This window comes from Sinohyriopsis cumingii, chromosome 7 (genome assembly GCF_028554795.1).
Source record: "Sinohyriopsis cumingii isolate HCF-2022 chromosome 7, ASM2855479v2, whole genome shotgun sequence".
NCBI classification, from domain to species: Eukaryota; Metazoa; Mollusca; class Bivalvia; order Unionida; family Unionidae; genus Sinohyriopsis; species Sinohyriopsis cumingii.
Genome location: NC_142967.1, coordinates 46,944,252 through 46,969,015, shown reverse-complemented (window position 1 = coordinate 46,969,015; position 24,764 = coordinate 46,944,252). Strand labels below are relative to the sequence as shown.

Genomic DNA, 24,764 nt, shown 5'->3' with positions numbered 1-24,764 from the left:
ATATACTTTCAAAGTAAAATTGTTGAGTGTATTTCTTGACATAAAAGCAAACGCTATATCTGATGATCTATACACAGGCAATACTTAGTTTAAAAAAATACGTAACTGTTGGATATTACTGTGATGTACTGAAAATAAGATCACATATATCTCTTTTTAGTAGTGATGTGTTTTTCCTGATTTGAAATGGTTTGAAATCGTTTCTTTTGGCAGAAACAGTAGGTTAGGTGATCTGGCTACAAAGTTTCCATGCTGCTTGCTGGTTGTCGAACTTTTAAAAAAAATTACCTTTACCGCGAACCACCATTTTAGTTGGTCCGGATTTCAAGATAAAGAAGAGGAATACATGAAGAAAACACTCAGACTTAGAATAATCGAAATTTGTGATTTCTCATTAGCTAACTTCTAATTATTGACCAGCTAGAGTCTTTTTCTCTGTGTCTGAGCTTGGGTTTGACATGGTTAATCCTAAAATTCTAGTTCGTTAAATTTTTTAGAGCTACTGTAAGTTTGCAATCTCGGTTATTCCTGAAGTTATCTCATACTCTATTCTCTATGGCGTTCTTCTGGAAGTACGCTGTCTTTGGGATCTGTGAAGAGCGTTCTTCTGGAAGTACGCTGTCTTTGGGATCTGTGAAGAAATAAATTTATACTGAAACTTCAAACTGTCAAACAAATATTAGCCTTTTAAACATTTCAATTCATGTTTAATTTATCTAAAAGTGAGTTCTGCCGTGCTAGTGTAACTCTTCTAGGACACATCGTGGGGCATGGACAAGTTAAACCTATAGATGCTAAGGTCAAAGCTATCTCTGAATTTCCCGTGCCTGTTAATAAAAAGCAACTGATGCGATATTTAGGTATGGCCGGATACTATCGAAAATTTTGTTCCATTTTTTTTCAATAACTGCTGAACCCCTGACAAATTTATTGAGTAAGAAAAACAAGTTCCTTTGGACTGAAAAATGTCAGTGGGCTTTTGACAAGTTGAATGCCATACTTAAAAGTGCGCCAGTTCTTACAGCTCCAAATTTCAGCCAATCATTTAAACGGTTTGTTGGGGCCCCGAGTGGCGGAGTGGTCTAAAGCGCTCAGCGTTCCGCATCACTGCCATCTCACCTCTGTCTGCGTGGGTTCGAGCCTCAGACTCGGCTAACGTGGGTATGTGAGAAAGCCTGCCAGTAGCTTCTCGTGGGTCGGTGGTTCTTCCCGGGGTTTTCAAGGGTTCTTCCTCCACCAGTTATACTGGCCGCCATGTGTAGCCTATCTTGTGCTGAAAATGGTGTTAAACACTCCAACAACAACAACAACAAGAAACTGTCTGTTGATGCAAGTGATGTTGGGGTTGGAGCAGTATCGATTCAAGAAGATAAAAATGGTATTGATCATCCAGTGTGCTATTTTTCTAAGAAATTAAATAAGCAGCATAGAAAGTATTCATCAATTGAGAAGGAATGTTTGACATTGATACTGGTATCACAACATTTTGAAGTTTACCTTAGTTAAGCTCTTTCTTCGATTATTGTGTTTAGTGACCACAACCCTTTACTTTCATCGGCAAGATGAAAAATAAAAATAAAAGAATACTAAGGTAGAGTTTGTTGTAACAGGAATATAATCTTGACATCAGGCACATCAAGGGAAAAGATAATTTAATAACAGACGCACTTTCCCGTGTATAACAATGTATTATTTCGTGTGCACTGTGTGTAATTTATATGAGTTCTTTTTAACCTAATGTATAATTAGTCTGTGGTAAAAAGAAAGATTTATCCTATAAATCTTTCTTTTACTTTATGGGGGTGGGTAGTGTTATGTATATTTGATGTAATTATATCTGATTTAATTGTCTGTACGTTTTAAAATATTTATTGTTTAAAAAATTTCATTGTATATCAAAATAATGTAATTCTGTTCGTTAGGCACTTAATACATTTTTTAGAAAATAGTTTGACCTTGACTGTTCATTTTAGTAAACAACAGGTGTTGACCTAGGTCCTGACCTTGATTAAAAAAAGTAGCAACCACGTAAATAAATTCTATTTTTATTTTAAAATGATTGGTTGTTGTCCAGGTCATAATGAAAGTATGTGATTTAAGATGTAAACAATTTTTTTAATTTTATTTTTTAGAGTAAAATGATTGGTTTTCGTCACGGTCATGTAAGCGTACACGATCATGTGATCCCCTCTTTTCAATTTCGCAACTTGGGGATTTTTGAAACTGCGTTTTAGAATACGATATAACCTTTGTTTTGGAGAAATAATCTCAGTTTGGCTTTTTTTTTCATAAAAAGGTGTTGTGTCGTTTGGAGTTAATCGTTTGGAGTTATTCAAATTACTTGGATTCAAAAGGATTTTTTAAAAAATCCCAGAAAAAACGTGTGCTCATATGAAATTCTTGAACAAAGACAGCTCTTATAAAAATGTATTCTTTTTTCGAAAACTGGAGTGATATTTGTTGTTTCTAAAAGGAAGTGTAAACTTCAACACACTACAGGTTACAACATACGTCATCGTCTTCCATCTTGGATTCTTCATCAGGACTCGAACTTGAAATCATTAAAACATTTTATTATTAGGACTTCTAAAAGTTTATTCGTAGATTATCCTTGGATTATTTCTGGATTTGATTCTTAACACCGTAAGTTGATATTTTGTTTCATTTTTACAAAAAAAAATTCGAGGGAAATAAATAATTATCTTTTTCAAAGCTTGTTATTTTTACCCTTTCTTGTATTACTATTTATTCGAGCCTAAACATGTAACATATGAATATGTGATATAAATTAGTCCAGTTTCCAATAGGCTTTAATTTTTTTTTCTTCTGTAGCAACACACATAATTGATTGAGATTAGTTATTTAAGCAAGGGTGAAATTGATAGACCACAGATGATTCCAGAATTTGCTTTAACAATAATACAAAACAAAACCGAAACTTAAAACAAAGGACACTTAGAATTATGTTCGTATCAAACTGTAACAGAATTAAGAACTTTTCCAAATGGCAAATTAATATAGGGTATACATATATTTCTGGCAACGATCAAGATAGCTTCTAAAGTTGTCCATGGCGTCACTAAATACATAACACACTTATATGACGGTGTTGTCAAACAATGGTGCAATAAAGTATTGTATAAAAGGGATTAAAATTAAATAAAAATCGATATTACAGACACATTTCACTTGAGAAATCTTACAAGATTTATCAGCGCTTTCACCATTTGTGTACCAAAAGAACAAAATGCCGGTTTCCTGGATTTTCAGTTGCACAATGGTCACTCCCAAATTTATAAACTTTTGGTGGAAAATGTAAGATACGTCAACGAAATTTTGAATGAATGATCTTGGTAATTAGTTTCAACTGTTTCGATTTTCTGTTAAAAATGGACTGTAGATTCAACATCCTGTGCAACATTGGGAAAATCAAATCAACGTATGGAAGAGAGAGAGAGGTAAAAATGTTTATTTTCTGAAGGGCCTTTCTATTGATTTTATCTAACAGGTGTTCAGATCTTGTGTGGAACTCAAGTATTTTGTACCGGGTACCTCCGTCAGTCTGTCGATTCCACAGTAGTCCACCCATAGTAGGTATATAAAATACAAAGTCTCTAGAATCTTTCCAAAATGGTCAGGTACATTTTTCGGATTCGGTATGACCTATATACTTTCTTTGGAAACTTTTCTCTCGGCAGTATTCTTTATGAAAGATATTAGAATGTTCACATGAAACGAATTTGAGCGTTTTCAGGAATTCCATTTCACACGGGTCGCATTTTATTTTGCTTTGTGATTTCAAAAATGTATGGCTCCCTGGTTTAATGTTAACAAAGAATAGGAAAGCGAGCTCCACGTTGTCAAAGCTTGACAGAACCAATTCATTACGGGAAACAAAAGGTGATTCATGAATTGCGTGTCACAGGTTTTTTTTGAAGATCAAAATTACTTGGGATAGTCACTTTAAAACTAATTCATTGACTAACTGCAGTTGGTGTTGAACTTTAAGTGAAACCACTTAAAACCTAAACTAAAAAGAAGAAAAAGATCATTCAAAAAGTCTGAGCTCAAGTTTTATTTCATTTTGTGTTTTATGGCACAGAGACAGCAACAGTTTATTTAGAGCCTTTGGAGTAATGTGCCTTGCCCAAGGACACACCATAGTAACATCCAGGCAGATTCAATAGGAGATTTCAAACCCGAACTTTTTAGGTCGCTCTTCTGGCACGGTAACCACTAAGCAAACTTGGGTTGTTAACCGATAAAAATAATTAATATGAAATATTAGCGAATTCTGCAAGTTTACTGCATGCATTAGTAATCAGCGAAATAGCAATAATATATAAACACACAGTTCATTTAGCTAGTGATTCAGTTTCTAGATTACATGTCCCTAAATTTCGGGTAAAAAATGAAACAGAAGTTACAGATTATGACAATTACAGGTTTTTATATGAAAACATTTTTTTCTCTCGAAAACATTAATAAGAGACGGCAAACTATAACACTAATAAAATAAAGACTAGTTTGCTAAAGTATACGGTAAACCGATGAAAGACTATAATAAATAATATTGTCTTATCAAAAGCCGTTAGGTATAAAACACAAACCCTGGCCTCTATCGGGTGTATACAAAGATGTAGTGGTATTGAATATTGTCAACGTGTTAAGGTGTGACATTTAATTTCATGTAGGACACGGATACACTATTCGGATTTTTGCTCAACATAAAATATGTCTTACTTCTGGTTACACAGGCCTGTATCTGGAAAGCACCCAGTAAGTTGGAATATATATATATATATATATATATATATATATATATATATATATATATATATATATATATATATATATAATTCTGGTAGATTGTCGTGAGAATTGTTATATATGGCATGCTTTAATCTGTTATTGCTAGGTTTTGGAACATAGAAAGATAAGACTGAGAAAAATACAGGTAAATATATACATAGATGGACATGTCAATAGGTAGAAAAACAAATACGTGAATAATTCAGTAAATCGGCAGCGTTGAAATTAATACCAACAAAATAGTATGTATAGCTATTAAACAAATAACTATCCTAAAATACGTCTTCAGTAATTGTTGAACATATATCGTGGATGAGAACGTAGCGTTAGCATGATAATCATTCGTTCTCAGCTTGCTTTAAATTATAGGAGACCAACTTGTGCAATGACACCTACGTTCAGTAAATATCTTGTTTCAATTCCTCTAAGTTTTAAACTGTCGATACATGTTGCGTAATTTATGTTTTTCCTCTTTTACAGATAAATTACAAAAGCTCCAACAAATTCTCAGAACATGACAATCGGCACTCGTTCCAGACCCATGGAGTTTATTTTGGAGATGTAAGTCAAATTTAAGTTCTTTTTTAATGGAAACGTGACCTGATTCAGTTTGCATTTTGTCTAAGTCTTTATTTTTTTAAAATCCCCGTTTATGTGTGTTTATTTTGCGGTTGTTGTCTACGTGCATCTATAAGTTAATATCCGTCTATCTTGTTTCTGTCCACCATCATGTCTTTCGGATTATCGTCTTTTTCTGTGTTGTTTACTCCGTCTTTTCCAGTATACAGTTTTCTTGTATCTATGTTTCTTTGTTTCTTTCTTGGTCACTCTTTGTGTCATATCTATTGTTTGTCTCGTATCCGTTTGTCATTGCCGCCACTTCTTTCTGTCGTAATTTAATTCATTATTTCTCTGTACGTCTGTTCATCTGTCATTTTGTTTGATATAAAATATTTAACTCATTTAATGGGAACAACGAATTGCAGATGATAATTTTTTACTTTTCATTTAAAAAGTCAGTACTTTGTCTCCTTTACAGCACTCATTAGCAGTGCCCCACACTTTCAAGGGCCCCGCACTAAATGCTTTCAAGCTATCAATTGCCTACATGTAAATAATACTATTACTGAAATATCAGACATATTTGTCGTATTATCTGGCTGTGAAGCAAATGAAACAATACAATTACTTTACTATGCAAGTTAAAACTGTATGTTTTTAATATTTATATGTTTTATAACATACACTACAGGCCCAGCACTAGCTTAATCCGTCCCTGCTCATTAGTCATGTGCATGCGTATTTGTGTTTGTGTTTGCGTGTATGGTGTGTGTGCGTTTGTGTGTGTTATACTCAAGAACTTTAACTTTCATTGACCAGGTGCCATGGGCTTAGATGTAAATGTTCATTGAGAGAGAGAGAGAGAGAGAGAGAGAGAGAGAGAGAGAAGATGATATGGAAACATTAATAAGAGAGAAATGAAGACATTAAAAGGTTTTATTAGAATTACAGTGATGATATTGTCAGAAATAGAACAGCTTTAGTTCACCGTGTGTTTACACATGATTAGATGTACACGACACAGTAGTTAACTGAGTAAAATACACACATATAACTGCGAACAGCGTAGACCCAGGTCTGACACTACATAATGCACCGGTAACACCGTATCTGAGCTGTTTTGTTAAAATATTACTTAAAATCTTAAGTCCTACGAACAGTATTGAGCCAGATGTGTTGCACGAATAAATACGTTTATTTTTTTAGTTCAAAGACCAGGAATGACACGGAGAAACGGATGCCTTGCTCGGACTTGTTGCATCCTGCGATTTTTTTTATTGGCGTCACAATACACAGCCATTAAGTACACAGCAATTACGAACATGGCTATGTCACGTTGATAATGGGGAGTAACGGTTTCTTTTGTGTGCGTGATGGACAGATTATTCATTATGTGCGTTCGTTTAAGCTATACAAGCCTAGGAATAGCGCTGTCAGATGGTGATTAAAATGTGTTCGAAGTGTATATTTACAATAATTAAGATTATTATCTTTATGTCGACAATGGAGAATGACACGTGTGATTCACTGTGACCTGGAATGGTGGGAAGGGGAGGGGAGATTCAACGTTCTGACCTAAAGTGCTGTAAAGTTTACATGTTTCAGTTGTATTAACATAGAAATCATTAATTCACGAGAATGGTGTTATGTAATTACACTTATTCTTTATAATTAAATAATTATTACAAGTTCATTACTGACTAAACCCCACTTTTAATGTGTTTTCTTTTTATTTTGTATTATGTACCGGTATCCTAGATAAAACACGTTTTGTGAAATGGCATATCAGATCAAATTTTTTAAAACAAAAAAATTAGAGGAGATTTTGTTTTCCTTTTCAAAGTCGCACATGCGAGACTCCAGTCCGTCTTTATTTGCTGACAATGGTAGTTTAACCCACCTTTGTAGTGTCCTGCTTGTACGGGTACTGACAATGGTAGCATGACGAGTCCTGTTTACATGGATTTAAATGCTGTACGAAACATAGGAACTTAATTTTAGAAGAGAAATCGCAAATTCGACCCATTAACACGCTATCTCTGCAATTATGGCTTCTTTAATGGTCTCTTTATCAGACGTTGAAGTGGACATTTTTTGCTCAAGTCAAAATAATGTCCTTATCAGCTTTCGCACATATCAAGGTTACCGCTGCTCATACGGTATCTATTCATACATAACTGTCGTGATTAGACCAGTCAAATGTGTAAGAGACCTAGTTACATACTGACAACTAATGACAACATGCATGTATTTATTGTGGTTCTAGTCGAAGTTCAGTATATTTGTTCAGTTATTTGACTGCCTGGCTGTATATGTTTCTCGTGCCTTTTGTATACGGTAAAATGTTTTATAAATGGTTTGGTAATTCATTAGATTCTCTCTCTCTCTCTCTTGATCGATCGATCGATAAGCAATGAGTCAGAAATGAAAGGAAAAAGAAACTTAAAAGTCAAGACCGTAATGTCCAGCTCTCTTTATAACCATAAACATATCAATAAGTGTAATATTAGTTTCTTTCCCATTCATGTGCGCCCCTTAACGGTATCTGCGGTAACACCGTGCCAAACTCAATGACAAAGTAGACTGGGACCAAAAAAAAAAACACATGCATTTATCACAACACAGACAGAACAAAACACGAACTACGCATTAAAAGAGAATCTGCCATAATCTAGTAACTGTATGTAAATACCATGTGACAAACATGTTTCAATGGAAGACTGTTCCAACCGTCAAAAATTGATTAATACATTGGTCTCTACTATCTGTCAGATATCTCCACACATTAAATATGATTTGATATTGGACTTCGCTAGTTGAGAAAGTTAAGAAGTAATTTTCATTAGTCATAATGACATAGACACGCCTTTGATGTGCAGAAAGGTAGGAGGCATGCCACTGCCAGCAACAAAGGTGGCTTAAGTGATTTGCCTTTATTTCAGGTGCTAAATATGATATACATGGTCAGGCGAAACAGTCGCCTATATTTCAGGTGCTAATATAATATACATGGTCAGGCGAAACAGTCGCCTATATTTCAGGTGCTAATATGATATAAATGGTCAGGCGAAACAGTCGCCCATATTTCAGGTGCTAATATGATATACATGATCAGGCGAAACAGTCGCCTATATTTCAGGTGCTAAATAGGATATACATGGTCATCCGGAACAGTCACCTTTATTTCAGGTGCTAAATACGATATACATGATCAGGAGAGACATTCACCTTTATTTTAGGCGCTAAATATGATATACATGGTCAGGCGAAACATTGACCTTTATTTCAGGTGCTAAATATGATATACATGGTCAGGCGAAACATTCACCTTTATTTCAGATACTAAAACATGGTCAGCAGAAACAGTCACCTTTATTTCTAAGCTTCTATTTTTATAAGACAGTGTGAGTTTCTCTAAATATTTTGTTTGTCTTACCGGTTGAACACAGCCGTATGGCCAAACTCAACTTTTTGTCGAACTATGTCATAATATCTTCAAAAAGGTTTGCATGAGATACCTATATTGTGGAGGCAAGTGGTCATTAAAGATGGTATGTGCCTGTGTTCAGCCACCACTAAAACTTTCCCAGCACGCTGGAGTCTATGGAGCGGGATTACCGCCATAATTCTATGCTTGTATTTTCTATTTTTCCTTGATGCATTATTGTAAATGACTGCTCGCAAGTGCTACTTTCTTAATTCTATCTATGCATATTGTATTCTTCATTGGTGCAAACTGTACGTGGCAGTTGGCAAATGCTACTTTCCTTCTGCATTATTGTAAATGGCTGCTTGCAAGTGCTACATTCGTAATTCCATCCATGTATATTGTATTCTTCATTGATGCAAACTGTAAAGGGCTAGTTGCAAGTGCTTAGATCTACTTTCCTTCTGCGTCATTGTATCTCGCTTTTTGCCAAACGCTGAATTCATTCCGTAGTTTGTCGAATGGCAAATGCTATATCAGTTATTGCAAGTTCTTAATATTCTATTTATAAACTTGCTAAATCGCAAATTACATCGTTCCAGCTGTTGATTTTGTTCTGCATTTTACAAATTTTGCCTCGCAACACCATAACTTCAAACTGTTCTCATATAGTCCATGCTTTATGAAAAAACGTATCTTGTAAAATCGTGATTATAATGAGGCATCAGGCATGTTGCAAGTTAGCGTCAAGGAAGTTGGCATGAAATAATGCCTCATTATGACAACAGATGGCGCTGCGAAATGTTAATTTCTTTCAAAACGACTACTCCCTGACTCTAGCGACATGAGATTATACCATTTTACGGTATTGTTTGGCGTCAAATTTAAAATATCATTCGAGTTATTTTACTGCGGGTAATGGCATATTACAGTCAGCTGGTTTCCCAGAGTATTAACACTCAGAATGGAGGTGGCCTGTAAGAAGCATAGAACAAAGTAAACTGATCTAATTGTATACAATTAGATGTATCTATACAATGTTCTATATTCGCTGACCCTTCACACCCACTTTGATTGGGACATTTTGTAAAAGTTCTGTGTAATTTACCGCAACCGGTATCATAGGGTATAGCCGAATACAAATAAAATTTAAACGATATTACATCTTGTCACACCTGCATGAACTACAATTTGCTGAGTCATCTTTCCGATTGTTCTCAAAATAAATATATTGAGAATTATATGGCCTAAATTTTTTTAGACGTTTATTTTCGGATTTTGGACGCATGTGTTTTAGTTTTCCGATATTATTCGTATTTTTTTAATTGAAAGGAAAATGTTAAATATATTTTGCCCAATTATATATATATATATATATATATATATATATATATATATATATATATATAATGGCTTTTAAAGTATTGGCATAAAACAATTTTGATATACCAATACTATTGGTATACCAAATTGTGATCCACCCATGGTGCAATAATACGCATATACATACATTCTTGGAACTGTGCACTGTCAGTTCTTTTCTGATAGATCAAATATGAATTTCCACTCATTAATCATTAATGACGTATGACAATAACAACAAAAAGTAATAATAATCCCCATTTTCCAAATGAATTTAACATGGTACACAATTTCATCGCAATCCTTTCTTTTTGTTTCCCCCTCCCCTCATGCATAAGGAACATAATGTGCAGAAATTTGGAGTGAGAGAGAAAAAGAATTTGGGCTGGATGAAAACCTTGAACTAAACTTGCACCAAATAACTTACAAGAATATGGTTCAGCATGTGTATACATCCCTTGTAATCTATCCAAAGTTTATATAATCAATGATACAAAGTTGCAATAGCCTCATTATATAAGAATATAAATTCTAAGAATATGGATCTATTTTCTGTATCTAAACATAAAGAACATTTTCAGTTATGAGATGCTTTTTTCCTCAGATTTCAAACTGGAAACTAAATTTTGTGTCACTTGAAATCTTATGCATCCATATATCTGCCTTGGAACAATGAATAAAGTAAATTCCATAATTTAAATGACTTAATCACTCAGAAGACAGTCATAAGCAAATTTCTTCACAGAATAATAAAAACCACTAACCAGTTTCTGACTACAGTTGTAAGTGGTCTTAGAAGAAAGTAACAGTTACTTTATAAGCATGAAATACATTTAATCTAAGTTATAGACCCCAAGTACTATTCGTCAGATAAGATAAAAGACTGGGTCTCAGAAATTGAAGCCACACACATACCAGTTCATTACTTTGTGAAAAATGGGGTCATTATGAGAAAATGGAGATGTATATGCTGGTGATGAGTGGTCATTGAGCAATCAAATTGTTGTTCCAAAGTCAGATAGACAGGAAATTCATAGTCGAGACCATGAAACTCCTAAGCTGTCATTGTCAATAAGACTTGCCACAAGAACTTGAACCATTTTATTGGCTGAAAATTTAAAGTGATGTTTATAAATGCCATTGATCTTGTCACACTTGTTAAATGGTAGGAGGCCCCAATCAGAAGATATCTAAGGCACATCTGCAACCTATTCCTGCATTTGACCATTTGACGAACCATATAGCAGAAAAATGGTAAACTGTCGATTTCTTACCTGATATCAAGTCAGGCAACCAATACTTGTTCACCATAATGGGTGCATCCACAAGATTTCCAAAGGCTATTCCTTTAAAGAATGATAAAGCAAAAACTATTCTAAAAGTTTGGAGAATTTTGTTAACATTTGTTTGCCTCCCCAATCTGTCCAATCTGATCAAGGGTCAGATTTGATGTTTGGATATTTCCAACAACTTATGCATGAATTAGACATCCAAAAGTTTAATTTTTCTGCCTATCAGAAAGTCAAAGGGATATGGAACGATTTCATCAAATTTTGAAGAACGGTACTCAGTCATATTACTTTAATAAAGAAAGGGATTGGGATGATGGTCTTCATTTTCTGTTATTTGCTGCTAGTCATTCAGTTCAAGAATCATTGGGTTTTAGGTCTTTTGAACTAGTATTTGGACATACTGTCCGTGGACCAGTTATTAAAATAGAAACTTCTTTCAAATGAAGATTCCAAGATTAATCTTTTTGACTATCTTTCTTATTTCAAATTTAAGTTATTAAACACTTGTTAAGTAGCAAGAACTAATTTTCACTGTACTCAATGAAAAATGAAATTTAGGTGTGACAAAATTACACAGGGAACTTTAAGCCTGGTGTTAAAGTTCTGGCTGTCTTACCAATACCTCAATATCATCTTCAGGCTAAGTATTATGGTCCTTACACCAGGGTTCCTGCAGTCACGAAAATCCTGGAAAGTTTGTAAATTACAGAAAAGCACTTAAAGGGCCTTGAAAAGTTTTGAAATTTTTATGTCATTCAGAGTTTTGGAAAAGTCATGGAATTTGGTTATTTTGCATTATCCAGTCACAGTTATTTGCAGACACAAAAGTTTTACCAACCTAACTTCTTCAATGGATTTTGTTAGAGTAGGTCTCCATAAACTTAAGTTACACTACATCCAGGGATTTTACCAACATTCAAAATAATTGTACTCATGGCATTTAAAAGAGATTGATCTATCTGATTGGATGAAGTATGTCCAAAGCCAACTGTAAAATGTTTTTGTGTTAAATTTACATGTTAGGTCAGTATTAGAGGTCGTAAGTTTGCATAAAAGGTACTCTTTAAATTGGTCTTGTAAAATTGTGGAAAAGTCATGGAATTATATTTTTTTAAAGATTGCAGGAACCCTGTTATATTTTTGAAAAGAATGTAGACTTAATTTATATCATTAGAGCCCTGGGAGGCAGAAACATAAACATCTGTTTGGTATGTTAAAGGAGTATTTTGATAGAGATAGAACAGTTAATGATTCAGTCAGTTTAGTTGTATTTATCCTATACAGTGAGAATGTAAACGATGCCATGATGGAATGCAATATGTCTAGTAACTTTAGTTTAACCAAAATTTGGAATTCAGACACATTAAACAATCTGGACCAAAAACTTTATATCTAGAATAATAGGAAAGGAGTGAACTAGAACAATTATTACATGATTATAAACATGTGTTTCCTGATGTTCGAACACGAATAAATAAAGTCTATCGCGATGTATACTCTATCAGGACACTGATGTTGTGTAGATTCTACATCCGTGAAGCAACAGTCCTATAGATGAATCCTCTCAAGTAGGAATATTTGAAAAAGGAAAGTCACTTTTACTGGAGAATGATTACAGAGATCATAGAATCAAGTAAAAGTAATTGCAGGTCACCATGTATTCTTGTGCCTAAACCAGATAATGTACTTTCCACATGTGTACTGACTAAACAAAAGTCAACACTGTCACTAAAACAGATTCATTTCCAAAGTATGAAGTGCTGTCCTTTGGAACAAAAAAAATATCTGGCAACATTCCAGTGTTTCATGAAGGTTAATATCTGTTCTAGATAATTAGAATGCACACATCGATGATGTCATTATCTACAAAGCCTAGGAAGATCACTTGGAAACCATTCTGAATTTTGTTTTATTAACTCTGTGAAGCAAATCTGACAATTTATGTACAGTGAGTTTTGCCAGGTTTATTTCACATTTTTAGGACATATTGTGGGACAAGGTTAAGTTAAATATATAGAAGTTATGGTCAAGGTCATCATAGTTCCCAGTGCCCATTAAAAGAAACTTATGCGATTTTTGGGTATGGATGGTTACTGTCAGAAATTTTGCTATGTTTTTCCATAATTGACGAGCCTAGGTCAAGTTTGTTAAGAAATTTAAGTTTCATTTGACTGGAATTTGTTTTGAAAAATTAAAAGCAATGCTTAAAAGTGCACGAGTTCTTTCAGCATCAAATTTCAATTATTTAAAAAGTCTGTTGATGCAAGTGATGTTGGGGTTGGAGGAGTACTGATCCAAGAAGATAAAAATGTAGATCATCAAGTACGGCTATTAAAAAAAGTGAACAATCATCAGAGAAATTGTTCCACAACTGAAAAGGAATGTTTGTCTTTGACGTTGTCTTTGCAACATTCTGAAGTGTATTATTAGTATATTTCTTTCTCTGGTTGTTGTATTCAGTGATCAGTCCCCTCATTTTCATTAAACAAAAAATGAAAAGTAGAGGTTGTGGAGGTTGAGATAATACTACAAGAATACAGCAATGATATTTGATGTCAGGGAAAAAGATAATAAGGACTGAAGATGAACTCTACGTGAATAGAAGTAATATATTGCTTTATTCTGTGTAATTCATACAACATTTAGTTTTAACTACTATAATATCAGATGCATATTTGAGTTTGATGTAAAATAAAGCATTATTGTGTACGATGATACATGTTCTTTGAGCATTCCAACAACAATCATCTGCCCACATGTCAAATATTCTTCTTTCTGTGCATCTACCTGCAAATGAAAAATAAGAAAGTTTAAGAACAATTACCATAAATTCACTTTTACAGATATTAATTTGTGTGCTTTTAAAAAAATGGACATTTTTATGAATACTCAAATCTGTGAATGTGTTCTGGTGTTTTTGAAACAATCAAAACTTATTTAACAGCATGAAAGAAGAGAATTCACAGCAAATGCACAAAATACACATGACAAACTTACATGTACATATTTAACTAAACAATACTGATTTCATCACATGATTTTTAGATGTTACTGTTAATGAACCCTCCCCCCAATTTAAGAAATTAATAATATGAGCTATTTCTAGTATTATAGTTTTCAGTTTTGATAATACATGATGAAATCTGTATTTACAGTAACAGTCAAAGTTGCAGTATAATACAACTACTGATGTAAAAGATACACATCTTTCAAAAACAAGAACACTATTCATAATGATACAACTACATATCTGCTTAAGCATATCAGTGTACAAGTTTTGGATATGAAAGAAATATTATACCAAAGTTTTGTCTGAATGCAGTAAATGATATTGATAACATAATTTAAAAACTATGACAAAATTTTAATACTGTTGACAATGCTATTGCCATTGGATGTGACTACCTTGCTGCAGTTGTACAGGTGAGGTAGTTAAAACTGTATGAAGGAAATTTGAGAGCAATGTTAATGCACTGCAGTGTTATGCATTTTTAAATATAAACAACAAACCTGTGCTTCCTGGCAATTTGTCAACACTGATAAATCAAGGTCTCTTTGAATGGGTCATATATAGCACACAGCTTGCCCCAAGTTGCTTTCGTCCTCCAGGTAAACACTGGTGTATCCACCATGTGTCATCTGAATCCTTTCTAAGAACACACGGCTGCTAATGCCTGACCTCGGTAATTCAAATCCCCCTCCAGATTTTAATCTGGGAAAGCTTTCTTCAAGTTTGGTCCTGTAATATGCGGGGTCACTGTCCTTAAAAATTTATCTTTTTATCTCCTAGACCAGCATCATAAAGGCGCTTTTGTTCATCTCTGCTGGGAACATTGTCCTGAAGAAAAGATGGAAAATAATCTGTTAGTGTTTGTGAAAGCACATAAAATACCAGACCCTCACTACCACCCAAAATGAAGTCCAATGTGGCATCAGCAGCAAAGATGAGAACAGTAAATCTGTCCTGTCTATCATTCCATTACAAATGAAACTTATGATGTGACTGTGGTACTGAAACCACCTTCTGACAATGTCATGACAATATTACAAGTTTCACCATATTAAGCTTCTACCACAGAAATAATACAGGCATGGCAATATGCACATTTCTGTGTTTACAGTCACAATACATCTTGGTGTGTCCAAAAATATTCTCTATATTTTCACTTAAAGTTGCTACTACAGTAATGTTGCTATAACACGGTAGTTGGGAGCCATAAAACCCGACTGCGTTATATGTAACCAAGTCAGTTAGCTGAAGAAAATGTACCACCCTCAAAAAAAGAAAAGGGGGGGGGGGTAAAAAATGCGGGCGGTAAAATACGTGCTTCGTCGGCACAGTTACCATCTTCAATTGATAAATATTAAATGAGAAATACACCTGTGGTGAAAACAGAAGACATAATATAATAGTTTATTTAGAGAACCATGAATTGGTACATATACGTGAATCCCGTTTATATATAAATGTCTAATGTATAGCATGAATAGTATCAAGACCGTGTGAACATCATCATATACATTGAATCCACAATACATGTGATTCCATCGAAAATATGCACACACAGCTTTAAAATATTCATTAATTTTGTAACAGGTCATATTGGTCTGAATTCAGTGGAAAAACATAGCACAATCATGTAACGAATGATGAAGCACATTTACTCTAAAGTACGTTCCAAGTCGGTAAAAGTTAGTTTGCGTTTTAAGCCACTGTTGGCATAAACTTTTTCCCTACAAAAAGGAAACTTTTACAGCACAGTTAACGTGTTCCAGTCACTTTGGAAAATGCAAAAATCCATCAGATTCAATCACTTTTATTTAAGCTTGGTACTGACTTCATTTGAAGAAAAGTTTTTGCTAATATTGAAAGACTGTAGTCGGCTTTCTTTGATGAAGGGTGCATGCGCTATTGAAGTCACCACTAAAGGATAGCTTTTGAGAACCAAACAAATGCCCCATTTCTTATTGTGGTGGCAACATCAAATAATTGAGATGGTATTTTTTCCATTTGCTGAGCACGTTTTCATAACAGTTGGTGCTTCAAAGGTAATCTGTTTCCTTTGAAATTTCAGCAAACTATTTTATCTGGGTACATTTTTAAAAAGGAATTGGCTGTTGTTTACACTATTCTAGTTACTCTCCCTCCATGCCTACTGAATAAACCAATAAGTAAGATGTATTTTTTTTTCCCTTTGTGGTAGCAGTGATTCATCTTAGAATTAGTGTAATTAGTCAGGAAACCAGACTAACTTTACAGCAGCACCCAAGATGCTTTAAACTGCAACTATTTGTTCATGCGAAGCGTCTGCATGATCAAACTGTAGATTGTATAATTTTTAAAAATGGCATCCAGATAGTGATGCATGTTGAAGACAAAAGGTAAAATATGCTTCAGGAAAAGTGTTAATCAACACAGAAGAATAAAAAGGAGTATTCATATTCTTGTGTATAAAAGCTGAAAAGTACACAATTATGTATACTGGACATCTTTTGAGTATGTCTTGTGGCAGGAGGTATCATTGCCGTCGTCATGTGAAATGAAAAGAATTTCCAAGAATGATGTAAAGTTGAGAGACAGCAAAAAGCCAATGAGCTGCATAGGGTTTGGAACTAGAGTTTGTGCAACTGTACTGGTGGTAAATAAAGTCTACGCCCACTTTACAAACTTTTCAGTTGAATATAATGTTCATTGTCGATATGTCGAACTGATGACATTTTCCAGCTTTGCAATAGCAGTTATTAATATTTTGTTATACCTTACTGAAAACTAGTCAAACTTGTGGCAAAAAAATCAACTGCCTTTCTGAGATGGACTCATCAGGGTTGGCAGGTCTGTGAGAGACAAACTTAATGAGTCGGAGATAGAACATAGGTCACAACATTAAGATATTCTCATGCTATATTCTTCCTGGTATCTGCATCACCCAAAATTGGATGTACCAACAATGGCTCATTGGTTAGCATGCAGAACTCATGACCGAAAGGGTTTAGGTTAGAATCCTCCCAATGGACCAGCCTAAGTCAGCTACTGTGGTGTGTCCTTGGGTAAGGCACTTTACTCCAATTGCCTTTTCATTAAATAACGAAACTGTGTTGCTGTGCGGATAAAGACCAAACCAAACTGGATGGGACTGCTCCAGTGGCCTAACTGGTTAGAATGTCTGCCTCTGATGCAGTATGTCACAGGTTCGAACCCTGGATGAGTCATACCAAAAACCTAATTTGTTTTTTTACTAACAACTGCTTCAGTAGGTGCTCAGCATTAAGAGGATACTGTTAGGACTGGTCATCCTGGTGTAAGGATAATGTGACTGGGTGGGACATCTTGCTTCATGTCTGCAGCATGACACCCCAGTATTAGACATCACTATAAACTGCCACACTGCAGACATCATAGTGATATGACTGAAAATAATTTAAAGCTATGTTAAAAATCCAAATCACACATATGTGCACGCACACACACTGGATAATTATACCTATTTAAGTGTCATACAGAGCTGCTATGAACTGTTGCCAAAAATATTAAGGGACATTCAGAATTTGTGTTTCCATGTAAACAAAAGGAGTTTGTTCAAAGTGAAAAAATCTATGATTTAAAAGAAAGCTGAGTTTTTCTTTATACCTCAGATGTGCTTGCTAACAAGCTGTGGGTCCAATATGACATGGGTTCCATGGCCCTGCCTTTACTGTTTCCCCATCTTGGATTGGGGAACCTTCCAGCAGTTCTGGGATGGCTGTATGGAGCAAATATATTGTGTAAATTTTCGTTAATCTCTGAAATATGTCTTGATGTTGAGCCACCTGTGGTACTTGCTGCACATAGGACTGTGGTAGCTGAAGACAGGGTATCGGCAGCCTTCCGCTGCAGGCTGCTGATTGCTCATCTAAACCTAAAACAACAATAAACTGGATATATTATTAGTAAAAAAGGAAAACAAAATAATGGCCAAAAAATAACTATTTGCTTTTAGGTGAAAACTTGAATGCAAGAAACCCTATCAAAAATCATGAACAACAATTTATTGTACTAATTAGACTGCATAATGTTTGATTTACTTGTAAACATTAATTGTATCACAACTTTAGCATATGGACTACTTGCAAATGAAATAGAGGTAATGAATTGATTGAATTATTGATATGTGATTATATTACACCAATACATGAAATATTAGATAGTACCTCAAAATGAGGGTGAAAAGTTAATTACGTCTGTTTAGTTTAGTTAATCTTGTTCATTACATTTTAAAACCTAAAGGTGAAACAAGGTGCAATATACTGAAGGTGCAATGATCAAAAAGGCTGAATATACAAAGGTATCTAAAGCATGACAAGTAGGATACAGTGATCTTAGTTTGGTGTGGCCAAGTCACTTTTAATATGTACTCCAGGATATTAAGTGTAACACAAGTTGATAAATGAATTAATCAATACTATATGAGCAAAATGATTAATATCTTGCTCCATTACTGGAGTTTCCTTAACATTACTGTATTATCATCTTAATTACTGAACATTATTATGTTTCAGGAGAACCCTTCAGACACAGTACTAGATTCAACTTTCAGGATGAAATGCAAGAAAAATTTTTTTTAAAGATCAGACACTATGAAAAAACACCTGACACAAAATCAGACCAGCAGATGGTTCCACGATTTATTTAAAATAAAATTGGCAAATACCGCATGAGTTGGCAAACTTAACTGGCCAAATTTCAACTCGGGTTCAGATATACATTTGGTATTTTTGTAATGGTCAAAACATCAGAAATTACAAATTATAATCCTTTTCATGGTTTCTGCCAATATTAAGTGCAAAAAAATTATTTTATCACCTGCAAAAAATTAGATTCTTCAAAACAACAGCACTTTTGTACAGCGAATACAATGAATATGAATCAGGTAATAAAATGTTTCATTTACAAATTTCTTTGGTACATAGGAGGTTCTGTATGGAGCTATTACCGAAGTAAAAGGATTACAAATACACTTCTATCTTTTCAAAACAGAAGACTGCATGAGATAAACATGCATAAAACATTCAAATGAACAATATAACAAAAACACCAAACAAATAATTAACATCCTTCCTATGATATCACTGGTTTCCAAGTTTTCAGTATTTTACTGAAAAGCACCACCTATCCCATGTTTATCACCATTCACTGGATGACCGTAAGTTACTTGTTCTGCATCATCAGCTGGATCTATGAACATCAGTGTTTCCAATAATGGTCATATCCCATGTTCTCAAATAATATCTATATCTTTTTAAAATCTACATAACTGTAAACAATCTGTTTGCCAGTTGTCATCTTAAATATCCTGTGATGTCATGCAAGAGTCAGATGACATGATTATCATATTGGTCAAGAAACAATAGATTGAATCTAAACATAAGAGTCAAAATGTAAAGTATGTTAATGTTGTTTTCTGTAAGTTCTGATAGCTTTTTCAATTGACAGGTGTTGACTTTAAAACTTTGTGTTACTTTATCTCTTAGCACATTAAATGTGCATTTAAAACTTATCACTGGTATACTTTTGTTTAAAAATAAAACCATTTCTTAAGCATTATTGACAACCGATTTAAATAATGCGCATTCTCAAAAACACATTTATACATAAATCATCAATAAATCTACATGAAGAAATCAAAAGAAGAATGCTCTGGTCACAAAATCTTATCAGAGCAAAATACAACAGTAACAGTGTAGGCGGTGACACCATCTGTGAAAGAAACCAGGCTACAAAAAATTCAAAAGAGCAAATTTCTGACATCAACATTAGAGTCTAGACTTCAATTCATTTTGGACATAATTATTAGGTTAAAAAAACAAAAGTGTACTTCCAGTTGCCTGACTGTCCCAGTTTTTTTGTTGCTGACCATACCACTTTTTCCCCCAGGGTAAAATCAAAATTCCCAAAATATATTTGACCATGTAACTGAGCTGGTTTTGCCCAGCATTTGTAGTGCTTGTGTGTGTGTGTGTGTGTGTTTTAAAAATATAAAAAATACAAACTGCCCTAATTTTAAACCAGTGCAATAAGTAACACACATTTCTTTTTTTTTATAAATGCTAAACTTAAATATTGTTAAACGTTTAGGTCAATATTTACACGCATCATCAATATCTGAAAAAAGAATTCAAGAGATGTTCACGTAAATAATATACTCATTAATATTCTCAATATATCACTCTGCTGGGTTTTCTTAAAATACTTTCTCAACTTTCATGTGAATTTTAAGCAACATATACATCAGGATCCCTACATTAGGATATATATATGCCATCACAGATATTTTCCCGTATTAATGAGGTATCAGAGTAACTCTTCTTTCACAACCTGGAATCTACATGGTGTCTGTTTAACAACCTTTTCCCACAATCATCTTTTTGAAACTGGAAATTAAATGCAATTAAATAATAATCAAAGAACAGTAAATAGACATATATAATACCTTTAAGTGTCTTTAATTACTTGTTTGCTGAATGCTAATATTAAGACCCGTAATACTTTAGTACTCTGGGCTAAACACTTCATTCAAGTTCATGAACATTTGGCCTCTTGTTTCCAAGTCTGACTAAAGACCCCACGACAAAGACTAACCCAAAACACCACTAAACTGTCCGAAAACACTCTCACCTACCCAAGGTACATGTTACACAATTAGAGTGAATCGAATAAAAAAAAAATGATAGTGATCAGTAAAATTCTGAATTATATAATTAACGAGTAAGATCAGGAGTTTTTTCCCCCATGTTTTTAATCACCAAATGAAAGAATCCATGACTACCCAAAAACAGTAAAAGACTATCCCAAAACACCCTCAACTACCCAGAATACATGTAGGCAATTAAATAAAATCAAACCAAAAAAAAGGACAGTGATTAATATAATTATCAAGTAAGATCAATTGTGTTTTTCCCCCGTGTTGATAAGTATTGAAGGAAAGACCTCAAGACATCGCAAAACTATACCAAAACACTATAAGACTGTCCCAAAACACTCATCTACCTAGGATACATGTATACAATTACAATAACTTAATGAAATATGCAAGTGTTGGTGCATTCTCTCTCTATCTCTTTCTGATCATAGATAATTCTAATTAAACCACTTTTAAATGACAAAGAGCAACACACTTAGTAAGTCAGAATCGTGTGTCACTACATTAATATTTCAAGAATTCTTTTAAAGTTTTTGTTTTTATAATCTTTAATGTGACAAAGTGCAGTACGCTGAATAATTAGAACCTAATGGTTCTATATTTAGTTTTAAATTTCTTTATGGACAAAATTCAAAATTCATAACATCACAAGAAATGTTCAGTTGTTATTAAGGCAAAAAAGAACAAAAATGCACTGATTGCTTTTTGCAGGACTTTAAATGGGAAATGGTAAATGTATATACATGTAACAGTAATACTAAATGACATCAAGAAGGAAAGGAAACAATGACAAAAAGTAATATATATGTGTGTATCTAATAAAAAAAGAAAAAAAATCCCTCCAAATATCAATAAAAATGGGCCATGGAAAGTGTACCTCCTTGTGGTGTGGCCTGGATACATACTGATAAACGAAAATAAAATGAGTGTTCAGTTACAGTACAGTGCATTTGGTATTTATATATCCATACATAACAGAATGCTTTTACTCAGTGCTTAGAATCAGAAGCACAATAACTCTTTCATTGCTGTGGGTGACTAGGTAATTGGCTTCAACATTTCTTATATTTTTAATTTTCAAGTTTGGAGCATTTAAGATTAAACGATTATCTGTTCAAATGAAATAATTTCATAATTAAAACATAATTTGAAGAGTCCTGGGGTGTTTTCAAGAGTGTTTGGTGCATCTTGGGGTGATTAGTGACTCCCCTCGTTCCCCTTACAAGCTGTTTATTTAGGCAGTAAGCTGTACAGAGGCTCATTACAAAGAAAATTATATGTATCCATCAATGAATAGAGGGCTGGGGTGTGTGCTTCAATCTTTATTTTATGTGCATTGATGTTAATCTGAAATGTTATTTTCTCCGGAGCATATGTGCAATAGTATCACAGGAAAAGACTGATTTCTGTGAGGTGCATCGGGGGCCCAGTGGTCTAAAGCACTCTCCATTACAGATCACAGCCATCTCACATCTGTCTGCGTCGGGTCGAAACTTGGATTCAGCCAATGCTGGTATGTGAGAAAGCTTGCCAGTACCTACTCGTGGGTTGGTGGTTCTTTCCGGGGTTTGCATTCACCTTTAATACTGGCTGCCATGTATAGCCTATTGTGTGTTGAAAAGTGGCATTAAACCCCACAACAACAAAAACTGTGAGGTTATCAAAATGGGAGCAGCAGGGAAGTTGAACAGACCAGTGCGTCCAGCCAAAATAAACCTTCCTACGCGAACTTTCTCCGTAGAAGCCTCAGAAATAAAAAATAAAGCCTTCTACGGAGATCAATTTTCATGCATTTCAGACCGGGTGCATCGGTTGGTCGCGCCGGTCTGTTAGTAAATATAGCATTCGAGACAGGAAAAATAAATTACGGAGAAAGTTCTCCTGGGATAAGTTTTTGTGTTAATTTTTTTGTTGTCATTGGGGGCTGCTTTGGCCAATTTTACGTCGCATTAAAATAATATACTTGAAAATAATATGAGTCAGAAAACTAGCACAGTTGGAGAGCCTCATTCTGCTAGATTAGCGCGAGAACAATTAGCGGCGGTAAAGAAACTTATCCCGGCAAAAGAATTATATAAGAAAAAGGTCCGAGCACACGAAGACACAGAATTTGGAATTACCGAGATATCGTCAAAATGGTTAAAGCCAGTTACCGAAACAACCGAGCGAGTCGTATATGGTGAGAAAAAAGATAAGGATATCATGAAAAGTGGAATTTATCCCATGTTGAAAGGTATCGAGGAACATTCACGAGTATTACCGGAACGACTAGCAATACTAGCACAACAACACGGGCAACAACCAGGAGGAGGAAAACCTGCAATTGGTTTTAAAATAAGTAAAGGAAAACCTGGAGAAAGAAAACCTGGAGTAGGAAAAAAAGCGTTCCATCTCGAGAATTTAAGAGAAAATTTCACCGAGGCGGGATGGGAAATAATATCACAGCCGCTCTCTACGCTGTATAGTAATATAGATCAATTTGGTCAATTTGCGGTAAATTATTTTGATGGTTGAGGAGAATATCTGACTGATGAAGGAAAAAAAAGATACGCAAACCGTAAAAATTGGTATAATATGTTATATAAAGTTTACACGGGAAAATCACAGGCGAGAGAAACGGATCCATATTACAGAAGGTTTTTAACAGCCGCAAAGGAAACGTATAATTATAATGTGCAACAAGCGAAAGAAGAAAAACAACAAGTGAAAGAAGAAAAGCAACAAGCGAAAGAAAAAAGACGACAAGAGAAAGAAGAAAAGGCTAAATCTTCACGGAAAAGAAAAGCAAAATTAAAAGAAGATATTCAACCACAGGAGGAAGATATTCAACCACAAGAAGAAGATATTCAACCACAGGAATTGGAAGAAAAATTAACTGAGGAAGAAATTGCACCTCGTCCAAGAGAGAAGATTGATTATAGAAAACCTGCCGATTTTTATTTGAGAGAAGACAGAATCGATAGGCTCAAAGATAGCGGTGAAAGATTAATTACCGCCGCAACTTATATTCCAGAGAATTTAAGAACATATGTGAACGAAGAGCACATTAAATTAGTCACATCAGGAGATTGGCCGGCGTTAATTCATTTTGGTAATTTAAGGAAGCCAATAAATATATACGATCATGAATATTTAAAATTTTTAGAGGAGGTTAGTATCTTCAAAAAATTAACACAATTAAGAAGTCCATTTCAACAACATTCTAGCGGGGTACCAGGGGATCCTTATCCCCCCCCCCCCCAGGTACTCCACCACCACAAGATACTAAAATAGGAAGTGGATATACCGTTTGCCCTGACAGCGTCGTCAACGACGTATCTCGCCTTGAAATATTAATAGGAGGAAAACGAGCCTGAAATAATTCTCATGAAATAATCAACGAGGCCTCAGATATTTGTCAGCGATTATTCCGCGGCGGTGTCATCGATTCCTACATTTACAAGGAACTCGTTGACGAACTCATCGATTAAAACAACGTAATTGAAATAACATGATTGTTCACAAACATCAGCGCAGACCTAGACAGGTCCGCATAGTTAACTCTCGATTGCCTGTATATAAATATATTCACGGCAATGGACTCGGCGACATCGTTAAAAGTTTCGTCACGCGAGTAGTCCCTAAAATAGGACC

General features: G+C 34.5%; 1 protein-coding gene and 1 long non-coding RNA gene across 4 annotated transcripts in view; one reads left to right on the top strand and one right to left on the bottom strand.

Annotated features, from left to right (window-relative positions):
* Positions 1 to 24,764, top strand: part of LOC149795145 (testis-expressed protein 36-like) — a 65,924-nt gene that overhangs the window by 22,258 nt on the left and 18,902 nt on the right. Inside the window, exons 3-4 of one of the 3 annotated variants that reach the window (XM_089964866.1) lie at positions 5,293 to 5,373; positions 6,580 to 7,076. In XM_089964866.1, the coding sequence (XP_089820992.1) occupies positions 5,293 to 5,373; positions 6,580 to 6,597 (99 nt within the window). In that variant the 3' untranslated portion in view covers positions 6,598 to 7,076. Of the gene's footprint in view, positions 1 to 4,623; positions 4,780 to 5,292; positions 5,374 to 6,579; positions 7,077 to 24,764 lie in introns of those variants that run through there. The other 2 variants (XM_089964865.1, XM_089964864.1) reach the window with 2 other exon arrangements.
* On the bottom strand, positions 14,054 to 18,558 carry LOC149795146 (uncharacterized). The gene is made up of 3 exons (XR_016422267.1): positions 18,083 to 18,558; positions 14,965 to 15,292; positions 14,054 to 14,241 (listed from the first exon to the last, which is right to left on the bottom strand). It is a non-coding gene; the product is annotated as an uncharacterized LOC149795146 (long non-coding RNA).